Source organism: Simochromis diagramma, unplaced genomic scaffold (assembly GCF_900408965.1).
Source record: "Simochromis diagramma unplaced genomic scaffold, fSimDia1.1 OVJJ01000367.1, whole genome shotgun sequence".
NCBI lineage: Eukaryota > Metazoa > Chordata > Actinopteri > Cichliformes > Cichlidae > Simochromis > Simochromis diagramma.
The window spans coordinates 402,297-420,932 of record NW_024387288.1 but is presented as its reverse complement, the minus strand read 5'-3'; the positions used below and the strand labels follow the sequence as shown (position 1 = coordinate 420,932).

The 18,636-nt window shown below is 45.2% G+C and overlaps 1 protein-coding gene across 2 annotated transcripts in view; it reads left to right on the top strand.

The window, feature by feature from the left end:
- The first annotated feature begins 2,699 nt into the window (after positions 1-2,699).
- The window catches only part of LOC120716353 (receptor-type tyrosine-protein phosphatase mu-like), a 40,847-nt gene continuing 24,910 nt past the window's right edge, over positions 2,700-18,636 (top strand). Inside the window, exons 1-9 of one of the 2 annotated variants that reach the window (XM_040003878.1) lie at positions 2,700-4,447; positions 4,522-4,675; positions 5,552-5,727; positions 5,893-6,002; positions 6,091-6,292; positions 6,879-6,981; positions 15,131-15,312; positions 15,527-15,621; positions 18,600-18,636. In XM_040003878.1, the coding sequence (XP_039859812.1) occupies positions 4,527-4,675; positions 5,552-5,727; positions 5,893-6,002; positions 6,091-6,292; positions 6,879-6,981; positions 15,131-15,312; positions 15,527-15,621; positions 18,600-18,636 (1,054 nt within the window). In that variant the 5' untranslated portion in view covers positions 2,700-4,447; positions 4,522-4,526. Of the gene's footprint in view, positions 4,676-5,551; positions 5,728-5,892; positions 6,003-6,090; positions 6,293-6,878; positions 6,982-15,130; positions 15,313-15,526; positions 15,622-18,599 lie in introns of both variants that reach the window. The other variant, XM_040003879.1, reaches the window with a different exon arrangement.

The window sequence follows — 18,636 nt, the reverse complement described above, 5'->3', positions numbered from 1 at the left end:
GGACATGTCCTGGCTCCTCACAGTGTTACCAGTGGCCAAGGTAATGCCATCCAGAGTAAGAATCAGGTTAGATACCATATTTCCAAAAGTTGAATCTGTTCATCTGGACTTCTGGTTTCAGTCATTATGCAAATGTACTGTTTATAAGATTGAAACCTGCAGTCAGCTGAGACTGAAGAAGCCACTTGGATGACTGATGAAATGTTTCTCTCACTGAAAACGCTACGTCCAGATGAACAGAATCAACTTGAGCATGCATCAAGACGTTAGATACCATATTTCTAAGATTTTCAGGGCCGAGTACAATAACCTCAGTTTGATCTGAATTAAGAAGCAGAAAGTTGGCGGCCATCCAGGTCTTTATGTCTTTAAGACATTCCTGCAGTTTAACTCATTGGTGTGTGTTATCTGACTTCATGGACAGATAGAGCTGGGTGTCATCTGCATAGCAGTGTAAATGTATGCTATGTCTTCTAATGATACTGCCTAAGGGAAGCATGTATAATGTAAACAGAACTGGTCCTAGCACTGAACCCTGTGGAACTCCATAATTAACCTCAGTGTGTGAAGAGGACTCTCCATTTACATGCACAAACTGGAGTCTATTAGATAGATATGATACAAACCACTGCAGCACAGTATCTGTAATACCTACAGCATGTTCTAATCGCTCTAATAGGATATTATGGTCGACAGTATCGAATGCTGCACTGAGGTCTAGCAGGACAAGCACAGAGACGAGTCCACTGTCAGAGGCCATAAGAAGATCATCATCATTATCGTTTATTTATATAGCACTTTAAAAATACACCTGGTAGACCAAAGTGCTGTACAATACAAATATAAATATAGTAATAAAATAGCAAAAAGCAGACATAACAATAAAATTAATAAATAAAATGTCAGTTACCCACAGAGTTAAAAGCCAGGGAATAAAAATAGGTTTTTAATTTGGACTTAAAAACTGGCACTGATGTAGCCTGTCTAATATGGAGTGGAAGGCTATTCCAAAGCATCGGTGCTGCACACATCTTCTACATTCTTTTCTAGCGGCTCTGGTAAAATCAGTTAGCCAAGGAGCCTACGTCGAGGACAGATTTACAAGCAGAGTCCAAATAAGAAAATAGAAAAAAAGAATAAGAAAAAAAGAAAAGCAGCTCTTTACACCGGACCCAGGAGGGAAGGCAGTTTTACTTTGATAAAGTCAGCCAGGTCATTTCATCGTCTTCAATATTGATTAGGCAGAAAGTTTCTGATCAGATTTAGCACTTCAACATTTAGTCTATAAATCTTAAAAGAAATTGTCCATAACCACAGCTTCTAATTCATTTGGTTTCTGAGTTCCAAAGACCCAGAAAACTGAAATATTAAATAATAAATAAATAATTTAATATAGAATAATATAACAATATAACATAATTTTTTTTTTGCTATTACTAATATCTAATTTTCCTTTAAAAGAAAATAAACCTGAAGAAGATAAAAACAGATATATTGATTACTGTCCTGATTGATTGATTGGCTGGTTATCTCCGTTCCCTGAGCTCACTCTGAGTCTGGAGGTTGGTGTTAGCATCTTACCTTTGCAGGTGTCTGACCTCGCAAAAGGTTCACCTTACTGTCACAGTCTGACCTAACATCAGTAATCTGAGTACACACTGGTGTAATCAGTAATCTGAATACACACTGGTGTAATCAGTGAATGCTGTGAACATGGCGCTCTGTAGTTCCTGACGGTTGTCATTTGTAGTTTTTGCCATGTTGTGGAAAACTACCTGGTGATGTCAGCGACTGGGTGCACTGGCTCCAAGTTAGATTTAAATGTCAGCCCAAAAAATGATGGGATGGAAACCATGACGACCACACACACAAACACACACACAGGTTTGATCAGAGGGGAATGGGAGGATTTTATGTGATAGCGTTCACTCTCCCCTCGGGGATTATGGGTAATGGGATCCACCTCAATGCCCCCCCCCCTCCTTCCTTTGACCCCCGACCCACATTGTTGCCGTAGCGATGTCGCTGTGTGAGTGTGTGTGTTCCCTGCAGACAGAGCATTTAAGTCGACATCTCTCTTTCAGAGCAACAATCGAGGTGCAGAAACTCACAAGTGCCTCTATTGTGTTCAGCTAAAAGCCTGCAGTGTGTGTGTATGTGTGTATGTGTGTGTGTGTGTGTGGTCGATTGCGGCTGCACAGAAAACTTCTTTCCTGTTATTGTGCCCCACACACACACACACACACACACAACCACAAACGACAACAAAGAACAGGAAAGGTATTGTTCACCAGCTGCAGAAAATACCTGAAAACACACACACACACACACACACACACACACACACACACACACACACACACACACACACACACACACACACACACACAGGGGTTTGTCAGGAGAAATTGCTCTTTCCTGCTCTCATCTATCATTCCCCCTCTGAGTGGATCGCTGTCTGTCATCTTGAAATAAAGCACTTAGATTGGCCACTAGAAAGACTGTGTGTGTGTGTGTGTGTGTTTGTGTGTGTGCGCGCGCGTGCGTGTATGTGTATGTGCGTGTGAGCGCGCTCAATTCGAAGCCTCCTTTAATCTCCCTCTCTGTGTCTCAGAGGGAGCTCGGGTTTTTTCCAGTGTTGGTTAAAATCTCTGCTGGAGGCTCAGAGGGGGGAGGGGGGGGGCTCTGTGTGGCTCTGAGGAGCCCAGACTGGACAGGCTGTAATGGTTCCCAGATGGTTCCATCTGTGTTCATGCTGTGTGTTAATAAAGTTTGAGTTGAAGTCTGTTTCCGTCCTCAGTGAAGCGTCAGGGTGGAGTCTGCAGTGCTGGATACCCATTGGTCCACTCCTCAGGCTTCTATCTAGCTGGATGTTGGTGATGCTGCAAGGTTCGGGTTTAGTTAACAGCCACTGGTTTTATATGTTTCTGCCTGTTTGGAGACACACGTGATAAACAGGAAACATGCAGGGTGACTGGGAAACACAATCCCTGCTAATCATCTGTTTCTGTTTCCATGTTTGTGTGGAGTGCTGAATTATCAGCTGATCATCATATTGTAGGGGAGCATCACACAGGCACAGATACCTGCTGATAAAATCCCAGAATTTCACTCATTAACGTGGAAATGAAACTCTTTACACATAAAGGCTAATATACCTCACTGAGCCTGGACCTAAGTCTGTCTGTGATGTCGGGTCGTGTTCAGCGCCATCTTCTGTCAGTATGGGATGTCACGTCATGTGATTGGTTGGTTGGTGCTAACAGACTCGCATTACTTTATGTTAGCTAACTACTGACAGGATGGATACCTCAGAGGAAATTAAGGGCACTTAAACTAAACATGAGTGTGAGAGGATCACTTTAGTGCTGCAGCAGTGAGTTCATGTTGAACCAGGACAGACTGTCCACTTTACTGTCTGTGTCTGTGGCAGGAAGTGGCTGTTCACTGTTTGGCTAGCTGCACTGAAACGGTAAAATCCAGCTGTTAGCTGTGATGTTGATGTTTGTAAAGCACGTTATAAACGAGGACTGTGGAGGAGGAGGAGAGCCGGTTTGAGTCACCAGACCAACCGGCTGGATTTTTCCTCGTCTGGTCGAATGTGCTGAGTGTCAGCTATTTTATGCAGTGTAATCATCTTTCTTTCAACAGCTCGAAATATTCACACCACAAACATAACTGTTTCTTACCGAAGCATAACTGGGAGTCCTAACATCCATCAGCATGTCCGTAAGAAAACAGATGGACGTGTGTGATGGACAACAAAAAGAAACAAACAGAGGTTTGAGGAAGAGATGGCACATCTTATTTTCCTCACATCGTCTCACTGGCTGGATTACTTCATATTAGAAGTGAGGAAAAGCAAAGCCCAGCTATAAGTGAAGCAGACTGTAACGAGGTGTTTTTCCTACGGACATGTAGATGCATGTCAGAATTTGCAGTCGTGCTTTGGTAAGAAGCATAGTTATGTTTGTGATTTGGTGTGCATGCAGTGAGCTGTTCTGTTGCATTTGATTATCAGTCATACAACACGTACACATGCTGCTTCAGTCATTAACACCAACAGGAAGGTCAGCCGATGGAGACGAGGCGTGCCGATAAAAATGCTGAGCGATGAAGAAACTCAGATGGAGGTCACCTGGTCAGGTCCTAGCAACTCTGATTGGCTGAGCACCGACTGACCCCAGAGCGAGGCGCCGGTTTGGCGACAGTTGGCAGCAGAGCGGAGCTGAGCCCTTTGCCAGCTCTGTTTTCACTTTACACACATAGAGGATTTTAGAGACGTGACAACGTGACGTTCACACTGCTTCCTGCAGTTTAAGGACAAACACCCAAATCCTCCGTCAAAGAAAACATGTTTACATCCATCAGAAGTTAAGAACAGCAGCAACAGGGCAGGAGCTTCAGTTTACTTTCATCATTGTGGAGAGGATAAGAAGGGCTACAGGTGAGCACAGGTGTGTCTCAATTCATTATCCTCATCACATGTTCCTGTTTGTGTGGTCTCCGTGTTGGTTTCAGATCCGATGAACGGCCCGCGGCGTCTTGAAGTCGTTGACATCCAGTCCAAACAGGTGGCGGTTCGCTGGGAACCATTCGGATACAACGTGACACGCTGCTACAGCTACAACCTGACTGTGCAGTACCGCTACAGACCTGCAGGGGCCCTGAGCAGGTACACACAGGAAGCAAGAGGGAGGGGCCAACAGGTGAAGAGAGGGAGGTCCCAATGGTAGAGATAGGAATGAACCAAATGAAGTGAGAGGGAGGGGCCAATGATTGGCAGAAGAGAGTAATCATACAAAAAGAGAAGGAGGGTCCAGCAGAAATTAGAGATAGAGAGTTGGACCACAGCTGGATGGAGGGCGTGGTGAACAGGTGAAGGTAGGAGGGGCTCTGAGGTGCTAGGAAAGAAGGAAACTGTACTTCTTTAAGTTTCATTTCTTCCGAGAAGCTTCTTCAGTTCTAAACCAAATGGTGGAGAGTCCCAGGTATTTAAACCCTAGTGGGGGTGTCCCTTATGAGGGTCATTGAACCTCTATTGATCATGTGACTCACCACATGAGCCAAGGTGTGGGTCATTATCAGCTGAGGTGTCAGGTGTTACCAAAGGTCACTCTTTCGAGTATGCCGGTGTCCACATGTTGGACAGACAAGACAGATGGTTTGAGAGACGAGTGAAAGAAGCATCTATGTCCACTGTGAACAGAGGGCGGGGCTTACGACACAAATGTCTGCCATCTACAATCCTTCCCAGATGCCTAAACACCCACTCACATCCTGGGCCGTTGATCTTAATAAGTCACATGATGGAGTGGGGCAAGATCTCACAGTGGGTTCACCTGAAACCTCTGCTGATAATGACCCACGCCTTTTTTCACCCACTGGCTAATGTGATGAGTCACATGATCAGTAGTGGGTCCCTCATAAGGGACAACTTGATAAATAGATGAATACCACTCAACTATTTGGTTTAGAACTGAAGAAGCTTCTCAGATGAAACTTAAAGTCTAGCTGCTTTCTTTCCAAGCACCTGCTGTTTCTCCTGCAGGGAGCCAGCGAAGGAGGAGGTGCGGGAGGAGGAGGTGTATGACACAAGGAGCACCATGCCGAAGCACACTGTACGCAACCTTCCACCCTTCACCAACGTCAGCCTGAGACTCATCCTGAGCAACCCCGAAGGACGCAAGGAGAGCGAGGAGCTTCTGGTGCTGACAGACGAGGATGGTAAAACTCCCTTGAGTCACAGTGGAATCACAGCAGAGTCACAGTAGAGATATAGTAGAATCAAAGGAGAATCACAGTAGAGTCACAACAGTTTCACAGTAGAAACACAGTAGAGTCTACTGCTTTGTCCTCCGATGGTAACCTATGGTGACATTTTGGTTTCAGTTCCCGGGGCAGTCCCCGTGGACTCGATCCTCGGCAGCAGCTACGAGCAGCAGATCAGCCTGAGCTGGAGGGAACCGCTGCAGACCTACGGCTTGATCCGGCAGTATGAGGTAAATGCATACAACTCCCAGCAGGCTTTGCAGTCTCCCAGTCAGACCCCATGAGTCATCTGGGTCCCGATGTCTGTCTTCTCCCCAGATATCCTACAAAGCCTTGAGCTCCTTCGACACGGAGTTTGACCTGTCCAATCAGAGCGGCAGGGTGTTGAAACCGGCCAATGAGACAAGCCACATGTTCACCGGCCTCTACCCAGGCTCCACCTACTCCTTCACAATAAGAGCCTCCACTGTTAAAGGCTTTGGGCCCCCTGTTATCACCCAGTTTACCACCAAGATCTCAGGTAGGACTGTCAAACTAAGAGCTCAGATTGTTGTTTTTACTTTAAATGACTGCAATGAAGGAAGACAAGGTGAGCTTATTTTGTGTATCACAGTAGCACAAAGCGTTCACAAGTTTCTGCTGTCTCAACACGGACAGAGAAATATGCTCTGCCTAGATTTTACCACACATGCGTCACATGACCATAACTCTGGAGTAGAGAGAAAATTCAAATGTTTCCTGAAAGATGTCATTTTACAGCCAAAACTACAAAACAAGTTGGGCTGGGTGAGAAAGGGTTAACTCAATAGTGCTTCTCACTGGCTCTTACTGACATTTTATTTTGAAAAGCCAGTCGTGTGTTTAATCCCACGGAGCTTTCAGTCACAGTGTTCAGGCGGGTGAGAGTAAACAGGCAGACCGGACTCGGGTTTTCCCGACACAAACAGTCGAGCTGGAAGGAATCAGCTGATTCCACTGTGTCCTGTGCGCTCGGGTGTGGTTCTGCTCCTTGCCAGGCCTTTGAGTCATTTCCACTCTTTGCTTCAGTGTGAAGGTAAATCAGGAGGGAATGAGCTGAACATGTTGTAACTCCTCCTCCTCTTCAGCTCCTCTGATGCCGGCGTACGATCAGGAGTCTCCTCTGAATCAGACCGACTCCACCGTCACCGTCCTGCTGAAGCCCGCTCAGAGCCGTGGGGCCCCGGTCAGGTAACGTACCTGTTCAAATATTCAGCAGCATCAATCTCCCACTCCATGAACATTTCATGACGTTGCTGTTAAAGATTAAAGCGCCGACGTGTACCGCTCTGAAGCAGGAAGTCAGGCGACAAACTGCTCACATCACTAACAGGAAATTAAGACTTGTCCTGAAATTAAAAAACACTCACTGTCTCACACACACACACTCACTGCTGCCCAGAGGGAGGCGGTATCTGCAGTAACAGTCGTCATGTCAACAGCTGAGTGGGCTCTGTCATCGGGCTTTAGCGAGGGATTTGGTTAATTAACAATCAGCGGGCGGGGCTAATCAGAGCCCACTTCGAACACAGAGGATTACCCAGGGATTATCAGCTAATGTGTCAGTCTCACACACACACTACAAACAGACAGGAAGCAGTGTGTGAGACGGCGTCTCAGACAGGAAGGCTCTGCCGCTGATAATGAACACCTGCTTGTCACATGACCACAGGCCAAGAGCAGTGACCTGAAGGTGGAGACACTAAGGTGAGCTGTAATGGAGAGACTGGCAGGTATATTTGCTTAATCTAATGACACCCGGTTACGCCAATCGGAGGTCACTAAAATCAATATCGAATCGGTGTGTAACTTTGCCAAAACGATGTCGGACTCTGTAGTTTTCTCTGGTCCCCTCCCCAATCAGACCAGGAGTGACATGTTTAGCCGCATGTTCTCCTTAAATTGCTGGCTGTCTGAGTGGTGTCCCAGAAATGATGTGGGCTTCATAGATAATTGGCAAACCTTCTGGAGGAAACCTGGTCTTGTTAGGAGAGACGGCATCCATCCCACTTTGGATGGAGCAGCTCTCATTTCTAGAAATATGGACAAATTTATTAAACCCCCCAAAATATGACTATCCAGAGTTGGGACCAGGAAGCAGAGCTGCAGTCTTACACGCCTCTCTGCAGCTTCTCTCCTCCTGCTACCCCCCCAAAAACCTATCTCCATAGAGACTGTGCCCATCAATCAGCAGATTTCTGGCTCCCAGGTGTGTTTCATACAGGTAAGGAGCTGACACCGGGAGCCTTCTCAACTCGTTAGCTGTATGAAAGACAGCTGTCCATAGAAGCAATCAGTATGTCCAGATTCAAACTCTGCACCATGACCAAGACTAAACAGCTTTCCAAGGATGTCAGGGACGAGACTGGACCTACACAAGGCTGGAATGGGCTACAGATGACAGGACAAAGATGACAATAGGTGGTGCGATAACTCGCAAATGGAAGAACCATGAAATAACTGCTCATTTCGCTCAGTGTGGAACTCCACGCGAGATCTCACCTCACGGAGTCTCTATGATAATGAGGACACTGTGTTTTAACAGACCTCTCTGCATTGAATCATATCTGTTATTAACCTCTGTCTCTCTTCCACAGCATGTCTTTATCCTGTCTTCCTTCTCTCACCGCAACCAATCACAGCAGATGGCCCCGCCCCTCCCTGAGCCTGGTTCTGCCGGAGGTTTCTTCCTGTTAAAAGGGAGTTTTTCCTTCCCACTGTCGCCAAAGTGCTTGCTCATAGGGGGTCATATGATTGTTGGGTTTTTCTCTGTATCTATTATTGTACGATCTACTGTACAATATAAAGCGCCTCGAGGCGACTGCTGTTGTGATTTGGTGCTGTATAAATAATGATTTTTACTCATTTTAATTCTGAATAATTTGCTAAAAAAAAGATGAAAAACACAAAAGTGTCATTGTGAAATAATCACAGTGAGTCTTTCCGTGATACTGCAGCAGCCCCGCGTGCAGAGACACACAAAGTGTTGCATGCTGGGTAGCTGGTGGCCTCGACGCTTGTGCGTATCTACTGATGTACTGCTTGTGTTAACGAGCGTGGAGTAGGCTTTGGCAGTGGGCGTGGCTTTTGGTTCTGCAGTTAGTGTAAGTGCAGCTCGTACGCTCGCTGACTCCACATATCTGAGCCATGAAGCCGAGGATCAGTGTAGGGTCTTCCTTACACTACAAAGCGACTGTTGTTGCGATTTGAAGTCATCCAAACATGAATGTCGGTTTCGAGCTGTGAGTGTATCCTCTCAGACCTTCTTTGGATGGAGTTTGGTCCATATGACGGCGTTTCTCTCCACCCATCAGGAACCCTCAGCATTAAGTGAGAACAGTTTAACCTCACCCCACCTCTGTAGCTAACCACCAGACAGCAGCCCGACGTCACCAACCCTCCATGTAGGGGCGCGACGGGAGCCTATTCAGCCCCAGGGTAGGACCTGGACAGGCCCCCGTCTGTCGCAGGGCTAGCACATAGAGACAGACAACGACTGGGAGAGAACCCACGCAAACACAGGAGGAACGTGCAAACTCCACACAGAAAGACCTGATGGTGGAATTAAACTGTGAGGCAATCGTGCTGCCACTGCTGTGTGACGACTGGGTGGATGAAACCCAGTGAAGCTGTTGGAGGTGTATGTCAGCTGTTTATTCCTGCCTGCGTTTGCTCAGCAAGAGCAGTTCCAGCTCCACTTCAGCTTTCTTTGGTTTGCTAGATGTCTGAAAAGAATCTCACGGAAGCACCTGCACATGCTCGTCGCCACTTCAGCGAGTGGCCGTGTTTTCTGTGCAAGCAGCGAGAGAGCGCTGCGAACGCTGCAGATCAGTCACTCGAACGTGACTCTTGTGTTTGAGTGGGGGCGAAGAAAGAGGAAGCTGAAAGGAGGAAAATGGATCTTTTCAGCTGAAGCGAGATCTGTTTTTCCTTTTGTGTAGGGGCGAGGCGTGTGTGTGTGTGATTTGCGCTGTGTTAATCGACATGATGTCTGATGTGAAATCCATCAGATTGAACAGATGCTGCTCCGAGATACGATTTAAGGTCTGCGTGTTTATATTTAACTTTGTCTCTGACACCAGAGTGTGTGTTGGCCTTCAGGCACACACACACAAATTCAAACACACACGTATGTAGGATACGCGCATCACAGGACAAAAGGTGTTGCCGGCGGCGACCTGCAGCTGTAATCAGATTACTGTCTCACACATACACACAACAAGTCCTGCGACTCGAGCGTGGAGAAATGTGATTGGAGATGGAACGTCAACGACAGAGAGGAGAAGAAAGGACATAAAGAAAGAGACAGATGTGGGGGGGAGGAGAACTGAAAGAACGAGGCAGAAATTATCCAATTTGTTCTTCTTCTCTTCCTTTCAGAGGCGAATTAAAAACAGTGTGTTTGTGTCTGTGCGCCTTCCTGTCCTCCATTAGTTTCCTGTCCAGCAGGAAATGTGACAACACTGCAGTTTCACCCTCCACACCTTCAGATGTGTGTCAGAAACTGTGTGTGTGTGTGTGTGTGTGTTGATATATGACTTCTGTCCTGAACTGGACTCCTATGAAAAACACAACTATTGTTTCCAGCGTCCCTAGGGACACACGCCGTCTTAAAAACTAACCGTGCTGCATTCAGGTGCAGCCCAGTGTGTGTGTAAACCACATACAGGCTCTTCTGCTGGAAAAGAAAGTTTACTCTAGAGTCACAATACTTTCACTTCAGTTCAGTTCAATTTTATTTATACAGCAACAAATCACAGCAGTTGTCCCAATGAAAGATCCTGTTATACAGAGAAAACACTAACAATCAGACGTTGACCTTTGAGCAAGCATTTGGTGACAGTAAGGAGGAAAAACTTAACTGGAAGAAACCTCAAAACCGGGCTCAGGGAGGGGCGGGGCCATCTGCAGACAGGATAAAGACATGTCCCAATTCCTAAGCCGGCCTTCAGAGGACCCGGCCCACATAGGCCGGGTTCTCTGAAGGCCGGTGAAATTGGCTGTGAAATTGGACGGTCGAGCCTTCAGTTTTGCGTCACCGCTGTCTCGGTGGAGTTTAATAAACTCGGCTGTCTGCTCCTTGTTATTTAAAATATAACAGGACACTATAAATATAACAGGAGTAAACTCTCGACCATCTCACACTTCTGTTTAATCAGGTTGACGTTTATTCAACTGTGTGAAAACTAAAACTTTAATCTCAGCCAAACCGATTTACTCAGGAACAAATGAAACATTGAAAAAAGCCAAAAATTTACATTTATAAGTTATCATAGTGACTTATATATCATGTTTAACCTAAGTAGTGAAGACCATGGGGATCTGAAATGATGTGCCGGGAGTCCGCTGCACTCGCCGGCTTCAGTGACCCTCGAGCTCCCGGCTAGCTATCGAGCTGGTGGGTAACAGACGTCTCCAAACACATCAGAGCACTTTTACAAATATGTGATGTCTTGATAAACCGAGCAGATATACTCCATTGCCGCATTTGAAAAGTATTTTATATTATTATACAAATATTATAAATAATAATTGAATTAATAAAGTATTTCAAAGAGTAATAAGAGTAAGTTGCTTCTGCCATATTTGGAAACTGGAATTGGCGGGGCCGCGCTAGGAATTCTGGGATATGGTGGACCACGAACAATACACCCGACCCATCCTTCAAATCTGGGGAAATAAAGGACGCATTTGGAGCACCCTTCATTTCCTGGTTGTGACGTAATCGGCCTTCAAATGCGGCCTCCAAATGATGCGGCCGAGGAATTGGGACATATCTAAAGACATGCTGTGGAAGAGAGCTGGGGATTAATAAGTGTGAAGAAAGAAGAAACACCCAGTGCATCATGGGAATCCTCCAGTAGCCTACACCTATTGCAGCATAACTAAGGGAGGATGCAGGGTCAACTGCTCCAGCCCTAACTATATGCTTTAGCAAAAAGGAACGTTTGAAGCCTAATCTTGAAAGTAGAGATAGTGTCTGTCTCCTGAATCCAAACTGGAGCTGGTTCCACAGAAGAGGGGCCTGAAAACTGAAGGCTCTGTCTCCCATTCTACTTTTAAATACTCTAGGAACAACAAGTAGGCCTGCAGAGCAAGAGCAAAGTGCTCTAATAGGGTGATATGGTACTACAAGGTCATTAAGATAAGATGGGGCCTGATTATCTAGGACCTTGTATGTGAGGAGCAGGATTTTGAATTCTGGATTTAACAGGAAGCCAAAACAGGAGAAATCTGCTCTCTTTCTAGTCCCTGTCAGGACTCTTGCTGCAGCATTTTGGATTAGCTGAAGGCTTTTCAGGGAGTTTTTAGGACATCCTGATAATAATGAATTACAGTCGTCCAGCCTGGAAGTAATAAATGCATGAACTAGTTTTTCAGCGTCACTCTGAGACAGGATATTTCTAACTTTAGAGATGTTGCACAAATGGAAGAAAGCAGTCTTACATATTTGTTTAATATGTGCATTGAAGGACATGTCCTGGTCAAAAATGACTCCAAGGTTCCTCACAGTGTTACTGGAGGCCAAGGTAATGCCATCCAGAGGAAGAATCTGCTTAGATACCATATTTCCAAAAGTTGATTCTGTTCATCTGGACGTAGCGTTTTGTGGGAGAAACGTTTCATCATCATCAGGTGACATCTTCAGTCTCAGCTGACTGCAGGTTTCCCCAATCTTGTAAATAGTACATTTAAATAATGACTGAAACCAGCCCACTGAGGGAACAATGGGCTGGGAGGTCGGTTCCTTAATCATAATTATGCAAATTCTCATGACCATTGATCAACAACCACTGATCAATGTCCATGAGGACCATTCACAGAGAGTTGGGGAATAGCTTTCTTTAGGAGCCTTTCCAGCTTTGACAAAAGTCCAGCTGGGATAACCACATTTACTCAGGGCCTTCTTGATGTTCTTCTGCCGCCCTGGCTGCTGTGTCAGTGGGGATGGTGTTCGCTCTGTGTTGTAGCTTCTTGATGACACCCAGTTTGTGCTCCAGTGGATGATGAGAGTCAAACCTTAGATACTGATCCGCATGTGTAGGTTTACGGTACATGTCAGCTTTTAGATGTCCCCCATTACTGATGGAAAGCTCACAGTCTAAGAAGGCTAACCTGCCACTTTTCATATCCTCCCTGGTGAATTTTGATGTGTCGGTCCACTGAGTTAATGTGACCCGTGAATTGTGGCACGTCCTGAGATTTGATTTTCACCCAGGTGTCATCCACATATCTGAACCAATGGCTTGGTGGTGTTCCAAGGTAGGATAGCAAAGCCCTCTTTTCCACTTCTTTCATGTACAAATTGGCCACGATGGGTGAAACTGGGGAGCCCATGGCACACCCATGTCTCTGCCTGTAGAACTGACCCTTGTATGTGAAGTAGGTGGAATGAAGACACAGTTCAAACACACTTGGTCGATGCTGAGAGTGGACCACTCTCAGCAGCAACCCCAACCCCAACCTCAGCAGCAGGACCTGCTGCTGAGGTTGGGGTCATCCTGTGATCTCACAATGACATATGGACCTACCTCCAACACTTCTGTGACTGGGATGCAAATGAAGAGAGATGTAACGTTGTACGAGACCATGGTTTCATCTGCCTCCATGATGACATCTCTCACCTTCTCAACAAAATCCAGGGTGTTCTGGATGTGGTGTTCAGAGCTGCCCACCAGCGGGTTGAGGATCGAAGCCAGAAACTTGGAGATGTTATAGGTGACCGAGTTGTTCATACAGACAATCGGTCTTAAAGTTGCACCCTGTTTATGTATTTTCATTGTTCCTTCAGTGGGCTGGTTTCAGTCATTAAGCACATGTACTGTTTATAAGATTGAAACCTGCAGTCAGCTGAGACTGAAGAAGCCACTTGGATGATGACGAAACGTTTCTCTCACTGAAAACGCTACGTCCAGATGAACAGAATCAACTTTTGGAGATTTACTTATCTGGATGATTGAGCCTGCATCAAGACGTTAGATACCATATTTCTAAGATTTTCAGGGCCGAGTACAATAACCTCAGTTTGATCTGAATTAAGAAGCAGAAAGGCTTTATGTCTTTAAGACATAAAGACCTGGATTCATGGACAGATAGAGCTGGGTGTCATCTGCATAGCAGTGAAAATGTATGCTGTCTTCTGATGATACTGCCTAAGGGAAGCATGTATAATGTAACTTAATAGAGGTGGTATAGTTCTTGAAGTGTTTTCACAGACCTGTGTGTGTGTGTGTGTGTGTGTGTGTGTGTGTGTGTGTGTGTGTGTGTGTGTGTGTGTGTGTGTGTGTGTGTGTGAGACTCCTGTGAAGAGCACAACTGTTGTTTCCAGAGTACAAACACTGATAGAAACTCAGTGTGCTGTGTTCAGTTAGAACTAAAACAGTTTATGTCGAGTTTTCTGAAAGTCAGTTGTTGTGGTGTTTTAATAAAGTTGATCATTTCTCTCGTGGAGAGTTTTAATGGAGCAGACAGGTTTCCCGAAGTTGCTAAAGTTTCCTTAAATGTCAGTAGAGCTTGAGCTGTCTTTTTCTGTCGATGCCCTTATAATGGTCAGACTGAGGTTTTAATGAGATGTTCATGAGGCTTTAAATCAGCACAGGAGCAATCAGGCAGCTCCTCCTCCTGACTGTCACATACAGAATGAAGTATCTGATATTTGTATGTCCTTTAAAATTCTTTGGTGGTCGATGGTGAACAGGATTTTTTTTTATTCAGGGATTAGTAGCTGACAGCTACCTAGAATTATATATTTTTTAAAATATTATATCTCATGTTATTTCCCTTTCTTGTCTTCCTTTATGTCTTTTACCTGCGTATAGGATTTAATAGCAGCTCTGACAGGAGGAAATGAACGATCAGTTTAATGTCAAACTAAAGTTACAGCCTCCACACACAGACGGAGAGTTAATAAAAGTGAAGGAGAGTGTGATGGAGGAGAGGCATAGGTGACCTTTATGTGGAGCTGAATAATGAATCAACAGATGGGCAGAAGAAGAGCCGAGCAGTTTAATGTGTCGGCTTGTATGTGAACTGAAATCCAGCCAGTTATCAGCAACAATCACGAACAGCAAAGCTCACAGCAGCAATTCTGCAACAACAAGAGTTGATCTTCATCCCATTTTCCTTTTTACGAACACATGCATTACTGATTCTCCCAAAGGTTCCTTTGACCGGACTTCTCAGCTGGAGCCATGGTCAAAGCTGCAGGATCCACAAACAGCTGATCCTGCTTTTCCAACATAATCCAAACTGATAATGCCTCGCTTCAGTGCCAGCATCACAGTAAACCTGTGACTCTGTTTTACAAGATCTGTTTACGGTTCAACCTGTCTGTCTGTAGTAAATACCAGGTGGTGGTGGAAGAGGAGCGCCCCCGCAGGCAGACCAGAGGCACTGCAGAGATTCTGCGCTGTTATCCAGTGCCCATTCACTTCCAGAACGCCACGCTGCTGGACTCCCAGTATTACTTCAGCGCTGAGCTTCCAATGAGCGAGCTGAGGGCGCCCATGCCCTTCTGTGTCGGTCAGTGACACATTCAGTCATTCACTCAGTCAATCAGTCAATTAGTTAGTCAGTCAATGGGTCTGTCAGTTATTGACTCAGTCAGTTGGCGAATCAGTCTGTGAGTCTCTTAATTAGTGAGTTAATAAACGAGTCAGTCAGTGATCCAGTCAATCATTCACTGAGTCAGTCTGTGAGTTCATCAGTGAGTCTGTTTACCTTTGTGTTTGTACAGGTGACAACAGGACCTACAGTGGTTACTGGAATGCTCCCCTCCTGCCTCATAAGAGTTATGGGATTTACTATCAGGCTGTCAGCACTGCCAATGGGGTGAGTTCACCTGTTTACAGGTAACACAACCAACACAGTGGAATTCAAATCATTTAAATCAGCTGGATCAGCTGTCATCGGCTCCTGTCTGCAGTCTACCATGGATATTCACGCAGAGACTGAAGACTGAACCTGACTAAGTTGTTTTTATTGATTGATGCTAACTAAGTCGTGTTTTTGTTATAAGGTAACAATAAGGCAGAAGAAGAAAGTTTAAAGAGAGACAGGAACTCCATAGTATGAATTCCCTGAGGCTTTCACACATTAACTAAAGACAGTATTTTAGTTGGTGTAGACTCACATCTTAGGAATGAACAAAGGGCATGCAGCACACATAAATTACATTTTTTTTAAAAAGGAAATGTATTCAAAACCAAGGTCGGTTGTAAGAGGGTCTGTGTTGGATGTAGAAGCCACGTCCAAAGCTCACTCTGACTCCTCTGTCTTTGTATATGCGTGTGTATATGTAAGCACGTATCTCCAAAAACTTGTTTTTTGGAGATACGTTCATCTTGACGTAGCGTTTTGTGGGAGAAGCGTTTCATCATCATCCAGGTGACGTCTTCAGTCTCAGCTGACTGCAGGTTTCAATCTTATAAACAGTACATTTGCATAATGACTGAAACCAGCCCACTGAAGGAACAATGGGCTGGGAGGTCAGTTCCTTAATCTTAATTATGCAAATTCTCATGATCATTGATCAACAACCACTGATCAATGTCCATAAGTCCCATTCACAGAGAGTTGGGGAATGGCTGCAATCACAGCATTGTAAGATGGTGACAGATGGACCCTTAGGCCACTCCTCCATTCAGAGATGGTCTTTCCCTTTTCACGTAAATGGCCTCCTGGATCGGCTGGAGCTTTCTTTAGGAGCCTTTCCAGCTTTGACAAAAGTCCAGCTGGGATAACCACATTTACTCAGGGCCTTCTTGATGTTCTTCTGCCTCCCTGGCCGCTGTGTCAGTGGGGATGGTGTTCGCTCTGTGTTGTAGCTTCTTGATGACACCCAGTTTGTGCTCCAGTGGATGATGAGAGTCAAACCTTAGATACTGAACAAGAACTGTATGTGTAGGTTTACGGTACATGTCAGCTTTTAGATGTCCCCCATTACTGATGGAAAGCTCACAGTCTAAGAAGGCTAACCTGCCACTTTTCATATCCTCCCTGGTGAATTTGATGTGGTTTGAGGGCAGAGTCAAGGAGGCCATTTACGTGAAAAAGACCATCTCTGAATGGAGGAGTGGCCTAAGGGTACATCTGTCACCATCTTACAATGCTGTAATTGCAGCCATTCCCCAACTCTCTGTGAATGGGACTCATGGCCATTGATCAGTGGGTTTTGGTCAGTGGTTGTTGATCAATGGTCATGAGAATTTGCATAATTAAGATTAAGGAACTGACCTCCCAGCCCATTGTTCCTTCAGTGGGCTGGTTTCAGTCATTATGCAAATGCACTGTTTTAAGATTGAAACCTGCAGTCAGCTGAGACTGAAGACGTCACCTGGATGATGACAAAACTTTTCTCCCACAAAACTCTATGTCCAGATGAACAGAATCAACTTTTGGAGATTTACTTACCTGGATGATTGAGCATGCATCAAGATGTAAGCATGTAAGCAAACTGCAGATAGTCAGATTAACAGCAACATTATTTTGTCTTTATCTGCCATTGTAGAAATTCATTTCATGTAAACAATAAAGTGGCGCACTGTGTGATAATCTCCACCCTGATAGGACTTTTTTAAACATGTGTTTTCAGTGACCCAAAAGCTCCTGAACCTGACCGAGTCATTTTTAGTACCTGTTGTTTTTGTGCCTGAAACAAAGCTTCTCTGAGACTGTGCGGTAAAAACAGACTGCCAGGCAGCTTCGAACCTTCATCTTTGGTTTCTGCATGAGTTTGTGGTGGATTATTCTGAATACCAGATGATGATGACGAAGATGACAATAATGTTGTCTTGAGGAAGAGAATTCACTTTAAATCCAGACTAATATCTTACTTGTGTTAGCTCAGGTGTTTACCTAAGCATTCTGGGGTTAAACCAGTTGTGCACAGAGTGTTTATCAGAGAGCAAACACTCTGGCTTTTATTTTAAAAAGTGGCAGGTGTCAAGATATTCACTCACAGCGTGCAGCCGAGCCCAACGGCGGCGTGCGACAGAGCAACGCTTCCCCTTTTAACAAAGGTTCCACATGATTCTGCTCTGTTCTGTCAATTTGAACACTTTCTCTGTTCTTCCTGTCATAAAACCAGACGAGTGAGACCGAGACCACACACACACACACACACACACAAACACACACACATATACACACACAGACACACACACACACACACACACATACACACACACACAACACACACACACACACACACACAGCTGTTTAATAGGGGTGCAGAAAGTTTCAGCAGCCTGACCAGTGACACTAATAGGCTACAGTGTGTGTGCGTGTGTATGCCATATATGTGTGTAATGAAAAGACAAATTTTAACAGTTACACACACATATTGTATTATGTTGGGTGTTAATTATTGATGCTGGGAGGTTTAATTTGTATGTGTGTGTCTGTGTGTTGAATAATGCAGCAGCTGTAGTGCTTTTTACTGTCGCCTCGCCTTGCTCTCTCTGTGTGTGTGTGTGTGTGTGTGTGTGTGTGTGTGAGGATGAATATTCATGAGCTCTTGTGGTTAATTTGTCGGCTGTTTGTTAAAACCAGAAAGACACAAGATGTTCTTGCTCGCCTTTCACCAAAACCTGCCTCACGCAGTGTGTGTGTGTGTGTGTGTGTGTGTCTGTGTTATATGTGAGTGTGTGTTGGCTGGTAAATGCCAGCACAGGCACTGATCCACAGCAATTTGCCTTCTGTCCGCTCTGTTTACGATGAGTGTGTGTGTGTGGGTAGTTGCCAGATGTGACAGCTAATATGTCGGCATTTGTGTTGACAGGAAACTAATTTGCTCCTCTCTCCAACAGGAGACAAAGATCGACTGTGTGCGAGTGGCCACTAAAG